The sequence below is a fragment of the Medicago sativa genome, chromosome 2 (assembly GCF_051527215.1).
Source record: "Medicago sativa cultivar Bolivia chromosome 2, Bolivia_mono, whole genome shotgun sequence".
Lineage (NCBI taxonomy): Eukaryota > Viridiplantae > Streptophyta > Magnoliopsida > Fabales > Fabaceae > Medicago > Medicago sativa.
In genome coordinates, this window is record NC_140750.1 from 69,918,785 (window position 1) to 69,940,363 (window position 21,579).

The 21,579-nt window shown below is 29.7% G+C and overlaps 1 protein-coding gene across 2 annotated transcripts; it reads right to left on the bottom strand.

The window, feature by feature from the left end:
- Positions 1–1,647: 1,647 nt before the first annotated feature.
- Positions 1,648–21,302, bottom strand: LOC146950192 (fatty acyl-CoA reductase 3-like). Of its 2 annotated transcripts, none has more exons than XM_085746132.1 (10): positions 21,139–21,302; positions 20,938–21,041; positions 15,963–16,165; positions 15,372–15,472; positions 15,059–15,251; positions 13,684–13,845; positions 10,477–10,558; positions 9,203–9,283; positions 2,862–2,989; positions 1,648–2,127 (listed from the first exon to the last, which is right to left on the bottom strand). In XM_085746132.1, exons 1-10 carry the CDS (start codon positions 21,221–21,223, stop codon positions 1,974–1,976), a joined length of 1,293 nt encoding a protein of 430 aa, XP_085602258.1. In that variant the 5' UTR covers positions 21,224–21,302; the 3' UTR covers positions 1,648–1,973. The 2 variants fall into 2 exon arrangements, with proteins under 2 accessions (XP_085602258.1, XP_085602257.1); XM_085746131.1 differs by having other exon boundaries at positions 9,017–9,283.
- Between the last annotated feature and the right edge of the window lie 277 nt (positions 21,303–21,579).

The window sequence follows — 21,579 nt, forward strand, 5'->3', positions numbered from 1 at the left end:
AGATATTCCATTCATTGGTGCTTCAGAAGTATTAATCAAGTTCTTGAGCCTTGAAACTTTCTAATTTTTTAGAGGTGATGAGATCTACTATGATGAATTCTGGATCGATTTGAATTCATGAGAAGAGACATAAAGAATGCAAATATAATTTTTAAACTTTTTGTGAGTTTGATTTGTGGTTAACGGTGGTAAAAGAAGGTTAATGATGACGATTAGTGACATTGACTATTAATCTACGTGTTATTTTATAATTGGTCATTTGTATTTAAAATTAAGGGTATTTTTGGAAAGAAAATTCCAACCCAAAAGTGTGCTGAAAGGGGTAGTTTTCTTTATACTACATATAGTATAGATAATATGTATCTTTTATATGTATTTTGTAACTTCTTAATAGTCAAATCAGTAACAACACTGAAGTCAAGACAATAACAAAATCAGTATCACAAACTTTATAACGTCCACCACTTGAGATTCAAACACATTAAATAATCTTTTTCTTCATAAATTTACTATGCAGTTTAAATGACGCAATTGTTAGACTATTTTGATCAACACTAACAATTTGTTTATTTACTTTGAGTTTTTGCCTTTATTTTCACGTCGAAAAACAACATTAAGACGTGAGAAAGAGTATATACGAACATAAATCGAAACTTTGGCTAACATGTTACTCTCTCCGTCCCATAATACTTGACACAGTTGACATTGTTACGCATGCCAATGCATAACTTTGTGTTTAAATATCTTGAATAATATATTAGAAAAAATTATGAAAATTTGATATTTTGAAAATACTTATCGAGACGAATCTAATGACATCTTATATGATATTATTTATCTTTGTATATTAGTAGAAAAATACGGTCAAAGTAAGTTAAATCAAAATCGCACATTTTCAAACGGATCATCTATTGTGGAACGGAGGGAATAACATGCTAATGCAATTCATTCAAGTAGCATGTGCCATGTATGTAGTGCCATAAGAACATTGCCCAAAGCAATGAAGGAACCGAAATAGGAACTAAAGCAACACGAAATTATATTGAATTTCATCGAATAAACAATCATTATGAAATACTCCCTCTGTTCCTTTTTAATTGTCACATTTTGACTTTTTACACAAACCAAGACAACAAATACTTTTACTACTTTTGATACAACAATTTATCTTTTTCCTATAATAACCTTAATCATTTAATACTTCATTTCATACATTTCTCTCTCTGCAATAAATATATAGGGGTAATATAGGTAAAGCCACATTTAATGATACTTTGAATTTTGAAAACGACAGTTAATTAAAAACAAAAAATTTATGCAAAAGTGACAATTATAAAGGAATGGAGGGAGTACTATATGGGGACTATCGGTTGTAACAAAAAGTAAATATTTTTTTTTTTAATCAACAAATTTTATTAACAACTAGATCTCTGCTTAAAACGAACAGAGACCGGTGAAATAGAGAATACAACCTAAAGACGTCGTATATAGACGAAACACCTAAAAATAAACACCAAAAAGTCACCCCCTAGATTCAACACCTAGTCAAAACCTACCTTCAACATCCATGATGGCACCACCACACACCAAAATAAACATCACCATATAAAAAAAGACTCATTTACGAAACAACCACTAAAAACGATATCCAATAAAAAGTAAATATTAATTACCACACTATATGTATGTTTTACAAACTTATTTGCCACAACCATATTATTAAAGTGAAATATCTACGGACTTTGCTGGTGATTAATTTTTTTCAAAGAACTTGACTACAAACCTTTAGTGGAGTTTTTTTGTTTCATCAACAAGACTCGAATTCGAGATTTGTTGAGACTCCATGCCAATGTTATGGCAGCTACCTAATATCAATCACACCACCCTTGAGCAGTAAATAATTAAATATACAACCCCACAATAATGTAATTTAGTCCTTCTATAACACATTTGAATTTAAACAAATCTTTGTATCACTTGAAAATGTACTTGACTAAACCAGGGAGATGAGTGTTCATAAAGTAATCTTCCCAATCTATCTCTTTTGGGTCGAAGTAAAATAAATCTATCTCTGTTCCACTTTGTCTTGCAGCCATCTGCAACTTCTCAGTGTTTATATCATCAAATCTGTGTTCCATAATTAACATTCATGACAGAACATAATTTGTATTAATAGGATGCATAGTTATTCACAACAAAAACATGTTTTGAAAATAAAATAAAATAAAACAAAAAAACAAACAGAGAGAGATAGAAAATAATTTTATGTTATAAATATTTTCTAAAAACTGATTACATGTTTTGAAAATAAAATAAAATAAAACAAAAAAACAAACAGAGAGAGATAGAAAATAATTTTATGTTATAAATATTTTCTAAAAACTGATTGTTTATGTAAGATTATTTTAATCCATATTTTTTTTTTTCACACACCAAAGATCTTTCAACATCTTAATGCCTCTACTTAGGTCATATGTGACAAACTTGCGTTATCAAACCCGGCTTTTTTTAATCCATATCTAAAAGGTAAAAAAATGCTAAAGTAAAGAGACAATTTTTTCTCCCTCCGTCTCACAATTATTGTTTCTTTAGCATTTTTTATTTTTCTCAAAATAATTGTCACTTTACAATGCCAATGCAACATTTATTATTTTTTTCCACTATTATACCCTTATTTATTGAATTTCATCCAACTTAACTACTCCACTAACTACAATTAATAAGGGTGTTTTGGTAAATGTTACTAATTTTACCATTGAAATCAACACAATTAATCGTTTTCTTAATAATCGTACACAAATCTTAAACGACAAATATTGTGAGACGAAGGAAGTAAAAAAGTTGTATAAACTGATTCTTACATGCCCTTGAAGAATAAATAAGGTCTGTAAAGTTCCACCAACCGCATCACAACTTGGATCTTCCTGTTGAGCTCAAGACAAGTTCCCTGAAAATACTGGCAAAGTGCTGTATTGACCAATTTGAGTCCCTAATAAATGGAAAATGTGTTGTCAGCATCTATCCTTGTTAAATTCAAGTTATGATGATGATTATTAAGGAGACATTATTAAAGAGCAAGTGTATTATTTAATTAATGGTGACACTGAATTTGTTGAAGCTCTATAGTGTAGTTTATTTTTCAAATCATGTTGGCTCGTTGTGATTAAGTCAAATTCACTGTTAATCTAAACATACACTATAAAAATCTATTTATATCTCAAAAGAAATTAAAAGATTCATTATCATAATTTTGGATAGACACTCATGTTGGATTAATTATTTAATTAATCAATTATGGATTGACAATAATCAATTATTATAAGTTGATGTCATAATATAAATTATGGTCTATTGTGTTAATCACTAATTATATGATGAATTTGAGTGATTGGGCTTTTGTTACTAAATGGACCGTGATGGGTTGGACCATTTAGATAAGCCCAATGAGAGGTCCCTGCCCTCAGCCGTTTAGCTATTTAAACGTCATCCCATTAGACGGTTAATTATTCTGAAGATTGGTGAGAAAACCTAGAGCTAGACGGAATGAGGGTAGTTACCCCTCTCATAGTTGTTGGCGTTGTCTACGGTTATCCTTCATCAACCTAATTCAAAGGTACACAATCTCTTGTCCTTTTTTTTGTTATTGATGATATGCTATAATTTGTATCTAGTGATTTATGGCTAAAACTAAAACTTTCATCAATTGGTATCAGAGCCTAAATAGATACATGTTATGGCTATTTATTGAATCGGAATCAGTTTTGGCTATCGTGATCTACGTGAATTATATTATATGATCATTTGTTTTATTCTCCATATGCCAAAATTGATGTATGATGTATTGTACCTAAGTCTAACACACGATGAGGTTTTACGAACATGTTGGAATTTTTTTCCTTTTTCCATCGAGGGTTTTCTAATTTTGCATAAGCAACATCCTTTGATTTGATTTGTAGGATTCAGCAATTAATTATTATATGAATCTTCATCAATCTTATATTTAAAGTGAATCTCATAAAGAATGCGCATGAATTTTTTTTTCCAGAAACGTATTTACAAAACAACATGTGTGATATAGAATAGAAATTCACATAAACCCTTGTTTTTATTCGATAAGTAAATTCGTTTGGAAGGATCAACGATTCTGAAATTATAAGTTTCTGAGATTTGCTTGACTACTCTTGAAATTAATTTGGGCATCCCTGTTGTTTTTGAATCCCAATAAAAACGCCATTAAAATCTTTTTGAAACGCTGCTCATACTGTGAAATTGAATCCTACCGCACCGCGGGTCGTTTCGACCCGAATTCAGTTTAATGGGTGCAGAAGAAGACCCGGCATGTGGTAACACGCGTGAACCAAAAATAAATTGACATGTAACCCGTAAATGGGACCGTGTGACACTTTAAAATTCCAATATTTCTTGTATTTATATGCCAACTAATTATCAATTATTATTTTGATCCTTTTGGCATAAATTTTGGAATAGTTTGATACATGTTGATATTTTATACATTATTATTTGGTGGATAAATTGTATTTCTAAAATATCATATATTCTCCACATTTGAGTCTAAAATATGTTATGTGAAAATATTTTTATAGAAATAACACTTATGAAAAATTATTCTTTTAAAGTGTTATGATTGTGAAAATTCTTAGACTCAATTTTGTATATTCTTGCATCAAATATTCTATATATAAATTACTATATTTTGGGATTTGTCGATACCCTCAATTATTTATTAAGTCAAGAGTAATTTGACTATTATAGCATATACATTCTTGAATTCATATTGTCTAAGCATAAAGATCCAAAGTTTACTATTTGATCATTCTTTTGGTGACATATTTAAACTAAGACACTTGTCTTTGATTCTTGTCAAAAAAAAAATTGTTTTGAAGGGTCCTCGTAATATTTTATTTTCAAAATGAGTATAGTGAGTTGTGTATATATGTCATTTATATTAATTGAATCTAAAATTGACATATTTCTCTTTAATATACATTATGCTTTCTGCTATACTCTCTAATCTAGACCCGTAATTTATTACTCTAAATTTTGTGATAAATACTATTAGTGTGTCTTGTCGCAATTAAGTATTTGGATCACAATTATGTTAAACTATGTACTTTTGTATATAGTAAATAATGCATTATTGCATTTTTTATGCTAAAATTATAATGATGAATTAAAATTTGTAAGCCTCTTTGTTGTTTATCTGTTAACTATTATCAAAACAACTTATGAAGAATGGAGGCAATTTTTGAAATATGTATCATCCTTACATCTGAATTCTTATATAAATCATATTGATTTATAATTAGAGTCTCACATATGCTTATTTATAATTGCTTATTCTCTATTGATGAATATTTTTGAGATGACTATACTATAAGATATTCTCGTTAAGTCATCAAAATTCAGTGGCTCCAAGTATAAGGATGAATGTCACACTCTGCGAGGTAAGTTGTTATTTAATATTTTATCCTCTTGTGACTTATTGCTTATTATTGCACATATGAAGAAATTTAGTTCTTCTTCTCTTTTGTTGTGCAATTATGATATCCTATATAGAAGTGAAATTCTTTTTCAGAATATTCTAAACAGAACTCTGTTGTTATATACTATTTTCTTACTATAATGCTCCATTTTGTATTTGTGTTTTTTCTAATTTATAGTGGGAGTATTGAAAAATTTTATTCTAAGAGTTCTTTTCTGGATAAATTAGAAAACTATTGACACACTTCTATTCCAAATAACAACTTTTGTTATTATACTACTTCATATAAAAGAAATTCTAAAGTCATATTTATGATGTGCTAATTTAAAATATTGTTAAGCACGTTTTTCTATCATTTGAATATGACCGAAGTTGAGTAAATTTAAGTATAATTGTTTATGCATGATATTATTGTATCATATTCTCTTAAGCATAAACATTATTTATTTGTATAATTGTAATCTCACCTATCGTGGGTACAATTATGCAAATTTTGTTAAATAGATTAGCATTATATTGGTAACAGTCATACCCTATCGGTGTGTTGTTATTAATATAATTGTTATTATTCAATGTACCTAAAATGTTTATACTTATGTCAATTATAATTAGAATACTCTATCAATGTTTAAATTTTGTAAGACATAAGAATGGTATATTGTGATGATATAGTTCTTACTTATTATCGTTAAGATCCTTGAATGAGATTAATATAAGTAAGTTACTTTGTTAAAAGACATGTAGAAAATTGTATAAATTTTGCAATCCAATATTATTACATTTTGAATTAAATTTCTACCTAAATGTGATTTATATATATATATATATCGGATTGCTACTATCCCTTTGTTATGTGAGTGACGGACATACCCTATCGGTGTGACGTTACTTAACATATCATTTTGTGATAGAGAAATAGTTGAATATTTTATTTAAAATATCTTACAAACCTTTTTAATTCAACTATCATTGTCTATTCTCTATCAAGTGGGAGAATCATTGCTATGTATTCTGTAACGTGATGGACATACCCTATCGGTATGACATTACTTAACATAATCATCCTTTTGTGGGTAAGATAGTTTAACTATCATTCTTCAACAAGTGAGAAAAATTCTACATGTCAACTAACTATATCTCATAAACAAATATATTTATTTGTTTTCATATTTTAGATATGAAATAGAGACTTATATTGAGGATATTAATTATGTTATTGCTATTCTTTAATACTTATAGAAGCTTATGACTATTTTCTCTTATATCCTCAATAATAATAAAATATAAGTCTTGTGTATTTCCGCTGCTTGTAACCTAATTGTTTCTCAAATTTGTGTAAATATAATTGTAGCTTTTGAGTTTTGAGTGAGTTATTAAAATTGTGAACAGAGTCTTATATCCTATTTTTAGAGACTCATCTCACTCATATGATGATAAATTTTTTATATAATCATCATACTCTGTCATATAACGGTTACTACGTTTATAAAATTCTGTGGAATTTTAATTGTGAAAAGGAGATCTTGTGTTATAAAATTCTTAAATGAAAATTTACGTTCTCCTTAATTGTAAATGCAGAATATGTGGTTAACTACGAAACCCAATTCTTGATAATAACTGCCATTGATAAAATATGTATTTATGGGGTTTCATATTATCTTTGAGTTACCACTTGTGTTAATAATTCTGCTATGCTCATGTGCAAAATATGTGGTTGAGTTCATGAAACTCTATTGGCTAAAATTATATAACCACTTATGTTGATGATCTTGCACTAGTAATTGAGTATCCCACTGTTGAATATTACATTATTATAATATTTTGTATCAGTGATCACTAATGAGAATTCCACTTACTCTTGTTTATATATATGTGGGATCAGTGGAAGTGTGTACACAATATTATATATTATGAGCTCAAATGAGAAATCTCACTCTTGTTTATATATAAATGTGAGATAAAGAGAAATGTGTACACAATATTATTGTCGTTATCGCCATATACTCTTGTGCACACTATAAAATATGGCATAACTTAAGAGACTTTAAACTTTAGTCTCATTCTATTATATTGAGATATATATTAAAACTCTATCAATCTCAATGAGCATCATAATTGGATGCTTAAGTCAATTTTGTTGGAATATGCACAATAACCTCGTAGCATGCAAATATATATTGTGCTTCTGTTTTACCAACATTCCACATTTTATGAGGTCATAAATAGTAAGTACAATGTATAATATCAATACTCCTATCAAGTATGATATTGTGTTCTTGTGGTACTTATAATTTGAGATAATCATAAATGTTCTTTTGTTATTGACATTCTAGTGGCCACATTAATCCACATATTTTTCTTTAAACTACGTGTCTATGTTAATCCAATTTGGGGATTATTGAATTTCCTATTTTGCTTTTATGGATTTTCATAGTCAAATTTTTTTTGTAAAACTTGGATTAATTGAATGTCGTAGAACATTTATCGATTTTGACTAAATGTAATTACTCTCTCTTTATAGGCTATCCCTATAAGTAATTACTATTCTTATACCTATGTGGATATATGACTTTTATGGAATTGAAAACTCATTGGCAGAACCACTAACCACAGACTTATATATACGAGTATTGTAACTCATAATGATTTGATCAAGTCTATGTTATTTTGGGTTAGTGGGAGTTTGTTATAGCATTTTTTAAAATGCTTGGGCTATTCTTTAGTGACATATTCCTTTTAATTCAAACGTGTCACTATAGATTCATCATTTGTTAGAAAAGTGAGTCTTTGATCTGTATGATTTGTTTTCCCTATCGGATTCAATTTCTGCAGCATTAAAGCTTACTTCTCTTTTGAATGATTAGTGCTTTGACCATACATGTAATTTTAAATTTTTAAATTCTTTATGACAAGTGAATTTTTTTATTTTTCAGTAATTGAGTATTGTCATCCAAGTGGGAGATTGTTGGATTAATTATTTAATTAATCAATTATGGATTGACAATAATCAATTATTATAAGTTGATGTCATAATATAAATTATGGTCTATTGTGTTAATCACTAATTATATGATGAATTTGAGTGATTGGGCTTTTGTTACTAAATGGACCGTGATGGGTTGGACCATTTAGATAAGCCCAATGAGAGGTCCCTGCCCTCAGCCATTTAGCTATTTAAACGTCATCCCATTAGACGGTTAATTATTCTGAAGATTGGTGAGAAAACCTAGAGCTAGACGGAATGAGGGTAGTTACCCCTCTCATAGTTGTTGGCGTTGTCTACGGTTATCCTTCATCAACCTAATTCAAAGGTACACAATCTCTTGTCCTTTTTTTGTTATTGATGATATGCTATAATTTGTATCTAGTGATTTATGGCTAAAACTAAAACTTTCATCAACTCATTGAAATTTGTAGCATATAACAATTTTATATGTTCAAAACTATAATTATATTTTCTAGGAAATAAAGAGAATCTCTACTTGTTATGAACAACAATATATAAATAAGAACCTTTAATGGAAGAAGGTAGCGAATGAATATGTATCTTTGGAAGCTTGCCATGTTGGTTAATACCGTAATTTTGCCAACCTTAACAACCGTTCCATCTTTGTTTATCCAAGGTTTTGCTTTGAAATATTTTAATGCATAGTCATGAAGATTTTGGTATTTCAATGGGTTTCTGACAGAGGAACCTACATGATATACCCCATCACTAGGTTGATTTGCATGAGCCACCATAGCTACTAACATTGCATTGACCACCATGTCAGCTGGTATCTGCTTATCAAATTCATGGTATATTGAAATGAGATAAAAATTGGAGAAATCATTAGAGAAAGAAAACACAACAATGGATTTAAGGCGAACGAGTACGATGCGAGACGTATAAGAGAAATTTTAAAATTTCAAGAAACGATACAACTAAGTTACGTTAATAAAATTAAATAAAAAAATTTATAATACATTATCTCTTTTTATTAGCATTATTTGTGATTGCAAAAAGGTGCTGATAAAAAGGAACGTGGAACTACAAATATATAGCACTTATAAAGAAATAGACATTACTAGTTTATCATTATTTTATTTCCTTAAAAAAATTATCGTTAATAATATTTAGCTATAATGGTCACAATTTACAAAAGCTAACTGTGATAAGAGAAAAAGGGTTTCTGTCAAAAATATAACAAAAAGAGTTTAGTTCTCGCCTTAATAAGAATATATTTTAATGTCTTTGTCAGCGCAAAAAATTGTAATAACAAAAACAAAAATTAATTGTGGGAGAGAAAGTTTTTCTTTCAAAATGTATAAACTTGCAATATATATATTGATTTGTATAAAAAGAGCCAAAAAAATCCGTAACATATAGTTCAAAAAAGGCAATACTGCCACTCTGTGCCCCAAAAGATATGTATCCCAAAATGTAGAATATATATATATATAGGGGTTTGCTAGGATACACCCACTAGTTTTTATTAAGGTGTGTTTTAGCAAATATATAACTAAAAAGTTGTAAAATACACCTTAAGGTGAATGTTGCTAAAACACACCTTCTTAAAAAATAAGTGGGTGTACGTTAGCAACTCCTATAGGCATTTGCTAGAATACACCCACTTATTTTTTAGAAGGTGTGTTTTAGCAAGCTATAACTAAAAAGTAGTTAAATGCACCTTAAGGTGTAGCTTGCTAAAACACTCCCACATAAAAAATAGTGGGTGTGTTCTAGCAAACCCCATATATATATATATATATATATATATATATATATATATATATATATATTATTATATTATTTCAAATGAGTCCGAAAGTATTTTATTTTAAAAAAAAAATTGTATGCTTTTTTTAAGGGAAAAAAAAAAAATAGTGTATACTTGTGTATTTGGAAGTGTCCTAAAACTGTAAGTATCAGATACATGTTCAACTTGCATAATTTTCCCATTTTGAAGTATTAGGGCTAAACAAAAACTCACCGCATCAACAACACCGTTGATATCTCCAAGAAAACATGTTAGTTTTCCTTTCCCATAAGCAACAGCTAAGCTGTCAATGGTTCTGTATAACAAACATTTATAAGAAAATATTCCTTCTCAATAAACATTCACTTTTATATATGACTTTGTAGTACAAAAGCTACAATTTTGTACCAAAACATGTTCAACATTGTTGAGTTTCATGTCTCTTTAAATTTATTGGTTATTTATAGAATGTTTTAGCATTAATTGTTGCATCAGTTACTTAAATAATTAAGAAGATGCTTTTTTTGGTTACAAATGCAAAAAAATAAGATGTTTAACTAAAAGATGAGCAACAAGCTATATTAATTTTTTGTGAGTATATATATTGTCCTGGCAATCTAGTTATTAGGGGAAGAGGACTCTAGTAATCTAGAGTTCAACCACCAAGTTAATAAAGTCAAATTTTTCATCTAATATTTGAACTTGAGATCTCTATAACAATTCATCCTTAAATGAAGTTCATTAATCATTTGAGCAAGTTGGCATATCAAATGTGAAAAAGAGTTTTATTACATGACACTACAAATGGAGATAACTTGTGCTCCAAGTAAGAGTGTGTAGTTTAGTTGTTTGCACAATAAGCTACTGCAATACCATAGTATGTTATGGTACTCATGCATTTAGCTATATATAGCCTTGTACCTATTGATCAACTAAGCAATAATAATACATTTTTCTAGTTTCATAATATGGTATAGATTTTCCCTCAAGGAAAAGTTTGTTACGGTCCTTGTAACTGTTTTCCGTTATGCCTTGTAGATGAAGATTTGTTGAATCTTCATCTCTTTCCTCCTTATTCCGCCATTTTCATTGCTCAATTTTGCACCGTTTCTTGTTGTTTTTGTGAAGAAGCTTCTCGTTCTTCTTCGTTATTGAGTTGTTTTCACTCAATTTTGTTTCTCTGTTCCTTGATTACTCTTCTTCTTGCTTCGTTTTTCGCCATTATCGCATCTTCATATTCCTCTGTTTGCTATGGCTCGCAACAATAATCAACAACAAAGTTCTGATTTTGAATCTGCTTATTTTGTTCATCCAAGTGAAGGTCCAAATTTTGTTGTAGTTTCACCAAAATTCAATTGTTCTAACTACCTTGCATGGAGTCGTTCTATGCAACGTGCTTTAGCTGCCAAAAACAAGCTTCCTTTCATCAATGGAACCATTCATGTGCCTGATAATGATGATCTGAACCGTAATGCTTGGGAACGATGTAATCATCTTGTTCATTCTTGGTTAATTAATTCGGTTTCAGACTCAATTGCACAAACTATTGTCTTTCATGATAATGCCTTTGATGTATGGGAAGATTTAAAGGAACGTTTCTCCAAAGTTGATAGAATTCGCATTGCTCAATTGAGATCTTCACTGAACACTCTTAGGAAAGGTACTAAATTTGTATTGGATTATTTCACGGAGATGAAGGCTTTGTGGGAAGAATTGCATTCACATAGACCTCTTCCTAATTGTCATTGTCTTTTTCAATGCAAGTGTGATGCTGTGAAAGTACCAAAAACCTATAGAGTTGAAGATCAGATTATTCAATTTCTTACTGATCTTAATGAACAGTTTTCAGTTGTTAAGACTCAGGTTCTCTTAATGGATCCTCTTCCCACATTGAACAAAGTGTTTTCATTGGTTATTCAGGAAGAGAGTAACAATGCTTCTGTTCCTGCTATGGTAACTCTTGAAGATAGCAATGTTTCAATCAATGCTTATGATGCAAGAAAGTCTCAGGGGCGTGGTAAAGGTGTTTACAACAAACCTCCTACTAGACATTGTACTTTCTGCAACAAAAACAATCACACAGTTGATTTTTGTTATCAGAAGCATGAATTTCCCAATGTGAATAAGCCAACTTCACACGCTAAGGCCACTTCTGGTGATGTATCTGATGTCAATGTTTCTTCTGGTGTATCTGGTGTGCTCAAGACAAGATGGAACAACTTGTGGCTTTATTGCAGCAGGCATATTTGATTCCCTCACCTTCAACTCCTTCTTCTGGTCCTGTCACCAATCATATAGCTGCTCCTCAAGTTTCTTTCAGCTACACCACTCCTTCTTCATTGTCTCCTACTTCTGCAGGTATAATCAATTCTACTACCTGTTCTTCATTATCAAATTCATATTGGTTGATTGATTTTGGTGCAAATGAGCACATTTGTTGTGATTTAAAATTGTTTACTTCTTATCATTCTATTTCACCTGTTGATGTCACTTTGCCCAATGGTTCCATTGTCACTGTCACACATGCTGGCAACATTACTTCCAGTCCTCAATTTTACCTTACAAACGTTCTATTTCTGGCCAATGTTTCTTCATAGGTCAATCTTTGATTTCATGGAGAACAAAGAAACAAATCACTGTTTCCAGGTCTTCATCTGAAGCTGAATACATGGCTTTGGCTTCAGCCACTTGTGAACTGTAGTGGATCCTCTATTTACTTATGGATCTTCACATTCAGTGCTCCAAGCTTCCTGTGTTGTTTTGTGACGACCAGAGTGCTCTCCACATAGCTGTCAATCCAGTATTTCATGAACATACAAAGCATTTGGAGATTGATTGTCACTTGGTAAGAGAGAAGCTTCAAGTTGGAATCATGAAATGTCTGCATGTTTCTTCTCAGGACCAACTTGCTGATTTCTTCACTAAGTCATTGCTTCCTCAACCATTCAATATTCTTTTATCCAAGTTAGGGTTACTAGATTTGTACCAACCTCTAACTTGTGGGGGCTATTACATGACACTACAAATGGAGATAACTTGTGCTTCAAGTAAGAGTGTGTAGTTTAGTTGTTTGCACAATAAGCTACAGCCGTACCATAGTATGTTATGGTACTCATGCATTTAGCTATATATAGCCTTGTACCTATTGATCAACTAAGCAATAATAATACATTTTTCTAGTTTCATAATAAGTTTCACCTAGATGAATGAGTTGAAGTAAATATATAAAAAATTAAAGAGTTACATAAAGACATACATTCAAATTTTATACATGTTAATGTATATAAAATAATAATTAGAGATATATTTATATTTTTTGTTCTTCAAAAGTAAATATATTTTAATTTTATATATATATATATATATATATATATATATATATATATATATATTCAATTTTAAAAATAAAAATGATAAGATAATTGAAGTCTTTATATTTACCTGAGACCCTCAACCCAACCAGGGAAAGGTTCTCTTAATGTACTTGTGACAATGGCAGGACGTAAAATAACAACCGATAAGTTTCCTTTCAATTGCTCCACAAGCATCTCCCCAAGTGCCTTTGTAAACACGTATGTGTTTGGCCATCCATACACATTGGCCCTGAAATTAAATGAAATACACTTATTTGAACCTAAAATGAAATACAATTATGGAATAGGTTGATTTTGCAAATAGTGTCTCCAAAATGGCTATTCGACCCATTAGTGTAAAAAAATGTAGGGTTGTTGGGTCTCTAAAATGTTTAAGACGACCTTGTATATTATTTTCCATAGCTATAGAATTATTTTTATCATAACCTAAGCTCTTATGTCACTTTGTTGGAAATTGAGAATGTTAAGGTGAGCTTTTGGGATGAATTGAAGAGCAAAGAATATTTGAGAATACTTTGTTTCTAGCTTACTTGCTTAATTAATTGATTTGCAAATATCACTCTTCCCCTAATTATAAGTTTTAAGGGAGAGTTCTACATAAATCAAGAGATGACATTACATACTTCAAGAGAGAGTTATGTACACTTCTAGTTCTATCTATTATAAATTTGAGATATTTCAAAAGTTTTATTTAAATTGTGTATTATTTTAAATGTGAGAAATATAGAAATACATTTTATTTTATTTTTTTGAGGAAAAAGAAATACATTTATTAGAAAATATTTATTATATCTTTATAGTGGTAATATTGACATGTCACTGTCCTCGTGAGCTTAGATCAGTTGGTATGGACAATGCATAATATATGTAAGGTCCGGGGTTCGAACCCGGCCACTACCAAACACTTTTAATTTTAATAAGCTAACTTTTCAGCTATAAGCTATCAGTCATCAGCCACCAGCTATAAGCTAGCTTTTCAGCTATCAGCTAGCTTATCAGCTATCAGCTAGCTTATAGCTTATTTTTACCAAACACACCCTTAATGTTATTCATCTACTAGGTTGTTAGGCTATTTTATTTTATTTGTTTAATGTTATTCATCTACTAGGTTGTTAGGCTATTTTATTTTATTTTCGGTTACAATTGTTAGGCTATTTATACATATATCATAATATTTATTTAAATATATGTTCATATAAAATCAATTTTTAAATAGATTAACAAAGGTCAGACCTAAGATTAAAAGATAAATTTATAACAAACTACAGACCAAAGGACCTTAAATTTTTTGACTAGCTAGCGTTAGGTTTTGCAACACTTAATTCTTGCAAACCCTAGTTCAACCCAATCTATTCACATTCATATATATATAAATGCTAGTGAATGAATAAAAAACACAAGGTAACTTGAAATATACTACTATTGTGTAGATTTTCACAAACCTTGTAATACCTAGGTCCTTCATGGCCACTTTGACTTCACGTTCCGTGGCTCCTTTCTCTTGTAGCTCACCTAATTTTTCGGTTACTAATTTCTTTTCGGCATTTATGTCTAATCCAGCCACACCGTTTAATGAATTGCCAAAGAGATAGGGACTCTCTAGTATGAGTCCACTTCTTTCCCCACATACATAAGCTGAAATTAAGGCATGACACATGTTTTGCAATAAATGTAAGCGTGACTAATAAATAATAATGCTGTTCTAATCTAACCATAGTACTACTACTATTGATATTGACATTTAATTAAAATGACCTGTTGATACATGGACAAGCACTTTGAGTTTGATACATTGTTTCGCAAAGCTCATGACATGTTTAACTCCAAATGTATTTAGATCCAATGCTATATCATACCTGTACTTTGATGGAGAAAAATAAAATAAAAATTATAACTTAATTGCACTTTGATTATCTATTTTATCAAGCTAAAAAAAAATATTCATTCATTTTCAAAATCGAACTTTTTGGTATTTCAATTATCATTTGTGTACAACTTTGGTTCTGACCCAGATTTTTACCCTAAAAATGATAATTTCTTGTCTTAAAAATGATTTTTACCTCAAAAGTGGTACTTTCTATCCTTAATAATCCCTTTTGGACAAAAAATTACTATATTTTGAGCCAAAAACTTTGGTTAAGATCAAAATTTCAACAACTTTAGGAACCAAAAAGTTTGATTTTACGCATTGTTTTCTTTGTTCTTTGGATTGTTTTTATTTAAAAGTGCACCTTGTAATAAAAGTAAATTTAAGTCTACCAAAAATAATTTAGAAAAATAGTCTAGTACTATGAGAAGTAATAAACATTTGTACCTTTTTCTGAATATAAAAATAAACATTTGTACCTTTCATCAAAGTTAGTAGTTGCAGCCATATTAATAATAACATCTGTTTGAGAGGAAATATCTTCCCTTAAAATGGAATCCTTCAAACCCAAGTCATCCAAAGTGATATCTCCAGGCACCACAGTCAACTTTTCCGAAATAAAAGACTTGTAATTTGTACCCATTTTTTCGTTTAGCAAGTTAAACAAGTCCTTTGCTAAAATCTAAATGCCAAAAATATATATTAAGCCCGTATTAGTCACAACCTTAATTAATTGACAAAGTGAGAAAAAAAGGTGGTGCATGTGTACATTATTAATCATTAGGAGAAGCTTGACAATCATATATGCGCAAATATAGCAAGGCATAAAGAGATGTCATGTTTTCTTTTTGTTACAATATCGTGATATGGTATATGAAATGGAGAGTTATTCCTCATTATTACTCTTTTTGGTTTGTGATATACACGAGAGCTAAAATGCAATCTCTCATCAATTCTCAAAGCTAAGAGAGACAAACACGTGAGGAGTTTAGATGGATATGAGAGTTCACATTTTATCTATGTAAATGACACATGTATGAATTCATTTTAGTAGATATTCTTTTTTATACGTTATTTGAATAACTATTTTTATGACAACTTGGACAATCATATGCAAAGAAATGTAGGCATTGACATGAAAAATCAAAGAAATTGAGAAGAAGTGAGAGCATAACAAGAGTATAAGAGAAAGTTGTTACAAAATAGTTGTACACATATCACTTCTCGTTTGTAAAAAAAAATATCACTTCTAGTATCGTTAACTATCAATTTTCATAATAAAACTATCAACTTTAATGTTGGTCGAAAAAAAAAAACTATCAACTTTAATAATAAATGTAATTTATGTATTTTGATTTATAATTGATTTGGTTTTGATTGGTGGTTAAGTGTGGCATACACTCTCCGATCACTATTATAAGCAAAAATTTAAATTTTAGATTTATTCAATAAATGATGTATGTGGTCTATAATAAAGACCACATATATCATTAATTGAATGAATCTAAAATATAAATTTTTACTTATAATAGTGAACAGATGGTGTCAATGGATTTAGTGATGCACGAATCAAATGAAGATATTTACTTCTGCCGTCTCATTTTAATTGTCGCATTTGTATTTTTTTTCAACTTTTCAAAATAATTGTCACTTTATACCAATATAATATTTTTATATTTTACCACTAATATACATTTATTTGTTGAATTTCATTCCATTTAACTACTCTACTAACTACAATTAATATGAGTATTTTAGTAAATTATACTAATTTTATTGTTGAAATAAACTCATTTATTTAAGAACTATGCACATTCAGAATTCGACAATTAAAATGAAATGAAGAGATATGGTTACAATAATTAGAGTACAATATTTAGACACACATCAAACTGCATACTACTATCATTTAATTATTTTAAAAAAATGAATATTATTTACTTCTTTTCTTTTTCTACCTTTTTCAAATATGTAGATCTATGTAAATATTATGTCTAATCACTTATTTATACACTGTAACTTTTTTGGATCTGTTTGGCATTTCATTCATAGGTGGTTAGGCTTGTCAACGGCTGCCCCTTTTCAGGTGTCGGATCATTTTAATCAGTTTAGCTGTAGTGGTGGTACCACAAAGGTGCACCGCTCTATTCTTCAGGTCATTTGATTTGTTGTAGTTTGGGAAATATGGAAGGAAAGAAACAATAAGCTGTTTAATGTCAAAGAATGCTCGGTTAATTAGGTGATCGATAAGATTAAGTCGCTTGCTTATACGTGGTTGAAGGCGAAGTATATTTCTCTTCCCCTCAATTACTATGAGTGGTGGCTTAGTTCGTTTACCATATTGGGCATAGGCTAAGAGTTTCTTTTCTGTTTGTTTTGCTCTGCACAGGTGACTGTTGTAAATATCTTTGTTGACTTTGAAGTCCTTTCCTTAGTACGTCTTGTGCTAGGAAGGACTCTTTTGAGGTGGTAATATAATTCATTTTAGCTTCTTAAAAAAAAATTATGTCTAATTGATTATGACCACCTAAAACTTCTTCGGTACGTAGAGGCTTTTATTATGTTTATTGATATTAAAGTCGGTTACAAATTAAATTTGGTTTGCAATTCTTGATTTGACATCATGAGTATTTTCTTTAAGCACCGTTACCCTTTATTTTTTAGGTATGGGGGCCCACTTTTTTCGTGGATTTTTTCAACATGACAATACGCATTTGGGTCACTGTTATAAACAAAAATTTATTGAATAAATGATATATGTGGTCTATATTATAAATTATATACATCATTTATAAAATAAATCTAAAAAGTAGATTTTTTTTATAATAGTAACCGGAAAGTGTATTATTTTATCTCTTTCTCCTTCATATCACATCATCAACTTATTATTATTATTATTATTATTATTATTATATATATATATATATATATATATATATATATATATATAGGGGATGTATCAAATGAGAGGAGCTCTTATTGTGAGAGGTGAGAGGAGCTAATCATGACCATTCAATTTAAATCAACGGCTCTAATCAATACTAACTTTAAAACTACACTTGCAATGTCTTTCTTCTGTATACGCGCGCGTGCCTTTGCCCATCCCTCACAAACCATGGTGCCATTGCATCTTCCTCCTCATGCTTTAATTTCCAGTTTTTTAAAGAATAAAGATTTTCGTAAGAAAATATGACAAGATTAAGGCCTGATACTTAAATTTATTCATTGCATCCAGTAGAAATGAACCACAATCCTTTCAAACACTCCATGGACGAACTCCTTTCAACATCAATCTATACAAAATCATTCATTTACAATAGAATTACTTTCCATAGATATTTGTGTCATCGATTCCATATCCAAATAACCATGAAATCCCAATTTCTTAATTTAGGGTTGCATGTATTTTCACAATTTTTTAATTAAAATTTAATAACTGATTTTTTTATATTGACCGTATGAAAAATATATGAATCTGAGTCCTTTTTCTTCTTTTTAGTAGTCACCTAATCCATGATTATTTAGTTCCAAGTCCAACCTAGAAGTTGTGTTTTAAGGAGCTTGTAGAGCCAAATCTCGTTTGGAGAAATATCAATCCTTTATGTCGAGAGAAATGTATGAGAAACAGATACAAAGAGAGAGATGACTAGATTAACAAGGGAGAATCAGATTGGAGAAGAAGCAGGCATGAAGGCGCGCGTGTCAAGAAGAAAGAGAGGAGAGATAAAGTCATGTGTTCCTTTAAAACTCAATTGTTATCTAATCCGTTGATTTAAATTGAATGGTCATGATTAGCTCCTCTCACCTCTCACAATAAGAGCTCCTCTCATTTGATACATCCCCTATATATATATATATATATATATATATATATATAGGGTTTTGTTACAAGTCACCCTTTGGTGGTGTCTTTTAACAAGTCACACCTTAAGGTGTGATTTTCACTTTTTAGTTATAACTTTGCTAAAAGACACCTTCATAAAAATAAGTTGGTGTCTTTTCGCAAATGCTCATAGAGTAACTTGATAAAAGACACCTTCATAAAAGGTGTCTTCTATCATAACCCATATATATATATATATATATATATATATATATATATATATATATATATATATATATATATATATATATATATATGAGGAGGAATCAAATTACACCGATTAAAAATTACACCAATGTTACATTACACCGCTCAATATCGTTTTACTCGATGCATATTTTTCAAATTTAACTGTTGGATTGTAAGTTTATATCACATAGATCATTCACGTAAATTTTTACGAAAATTTAAAATCATTTGATATGTTATTGATATATATATATATATATATATGTGTGTGTGTGTGTGTGTGTGTGTGTGTGTGTGTGTGTGTGTTATTTTATTTATGAGGAACGGAATTGGTGTGCAGTCCGCTTTTGGTGGAATAAAAGGATGGTGTGGTGGCAATTTTTTTTTTTGTATAAACGGTCGTGAATCTGTCGCTATACTATTTGTCGGGATGTTTATCATTTCCGTTTATTTATTTATCTTATATACATCTGTGACAACACTTCTTAGGACACGTAGAAACAACAGTTTTAAACTTTTAAAAAATTGAATCCCCTTTTCACTATTTTGTAACATTCAGTTAAAATAACCAAGACGTTAATGCTTGTTCCACATTTAAATTTCAGTCATCAATTATTTATGTCATGTTGATAACTATCAAATAATGTTGATAATAAACTTGTATATTCATTATTTCCAAAAAAAAACTTGTATATTCATGATTATGTTGGATTATTAGGTAGAGACTACTACTCCCTCCGTTCCGCAATAGATGACCTATTTGAAAATATGTAATTTTGACCTAACTTACTTTGACCATATTTTTCTACTAATATACAAAGATAAATAATATCATATAAGATGTCGTTAGATTTGTCTCGATGAATATTTTCAAAATATCAAATTTTCATAATTTTTTATAATATATTATTCAAGATATTTAAGCTAAAAATTATGCATTGGCATGTGTAATAAGGTCAACTGTGTCAAGTATTATGAGACGGAGGGAGTATTATGGATTTAGTAGGAGAACTCACTAAGAGTTAGTCTCATCCCAATCCTTTTATTTTGTTCTTCAGATAAACAGGTGATAAAGATAAGGTTGCTAGTGGATTGCATTAGATTTTCATTTTTATCTTGAATACTGATGAAATATGACTTCATGTAATTCCTTGTATAATTATATCTTGCCTTTGCTTTGTTAGAGCAAGATTTTGAATTCTCCCTATAATTTGACTCTATTATTTTAATTATCCAATATCAAGTTGTAATGTCTGTATAATATTCTAGAAAATTATAAGGGACGTTATATTTAGTATCTATGTTTGTTTCCTTAACCAAAGCACTAAAGTCACTCTTTAACATTTTATAAACTCAACTACAATTGTGCATTCATTAATTACCTCATTTTGCAAGCGACTAGCTGCAGATTTGTCATCGGAGGCTCTTAAAAGAAGAAAAAGCTTTTTAACATTTGGTTGAACTCTTAATACCTTCTCCAAAAATACTACAAAACACAACCAAATATCAGAAAATGTGCACTAATTATTACTAGTATCAAAGGAAAGATCATGATGAAGGAGACAAAGGGAGAGCATACATACTTTTTGCCAGAAAACCAGTGGCACCAATAACCAAAATGGTCTTGTCCTCTAGAAAGTTGAGTATGCTTCCTACCTCTTGATCCATTGGAGAAAAAAAAATGTATAAGAAGAAAAGTTTATAATAAAGCAAAGTGGCTTCTATGAAGAAATAGGCATATATGGATGGAAAAAAACTAATGTAGCTTGTTTCATATTTATAAGCAGGAAAAAAAAGATAGAGCAATAATGATATGATATATGAGAGCTGCGTGTAACTTATAACCTGTTTTTTTTTATAGTGAGTACTTTTTATGCATTCAACTTCAAGTGTTTTAATTGTCAAAAAAAAAAAACTTCAAAGTGTTTAAAATAGAAATAAATGAAGTTAGTTATATAATAAAAGCTGTTGGTAGGTAAAAAGTATATTTCAAATTTCGTATTCATAGCAAAGTGTAACGTGAT

What these genes read in the sequence shown, in the direction of transcription:
- LOC146950192 (XM_085746131.1), bottom strand. Translation starts at nt 21,223, where the DNA reads ATGGATCAAGAGGTAGGAAGCATACTCAACTTTCTAGAGGACAAGACC. An exon ending in TCAACGGTGTTGTTGATGCG is followed by an intron (nt 9,284 to 10,476) that starts GTGAGTTTTTGT and finishes TTTGATAAGCAG; the next exon opens with ATACCAGCTGACATGGTGGT. An exon ending in TATTTATTCTTCAAGGGCAT is followed by an intron (nt 2,128 to 2,861) that starts GTAAGAATCAGT and finishes TATGGAACACAG; the next exon opens with ATTTGATGATATAAACACTG.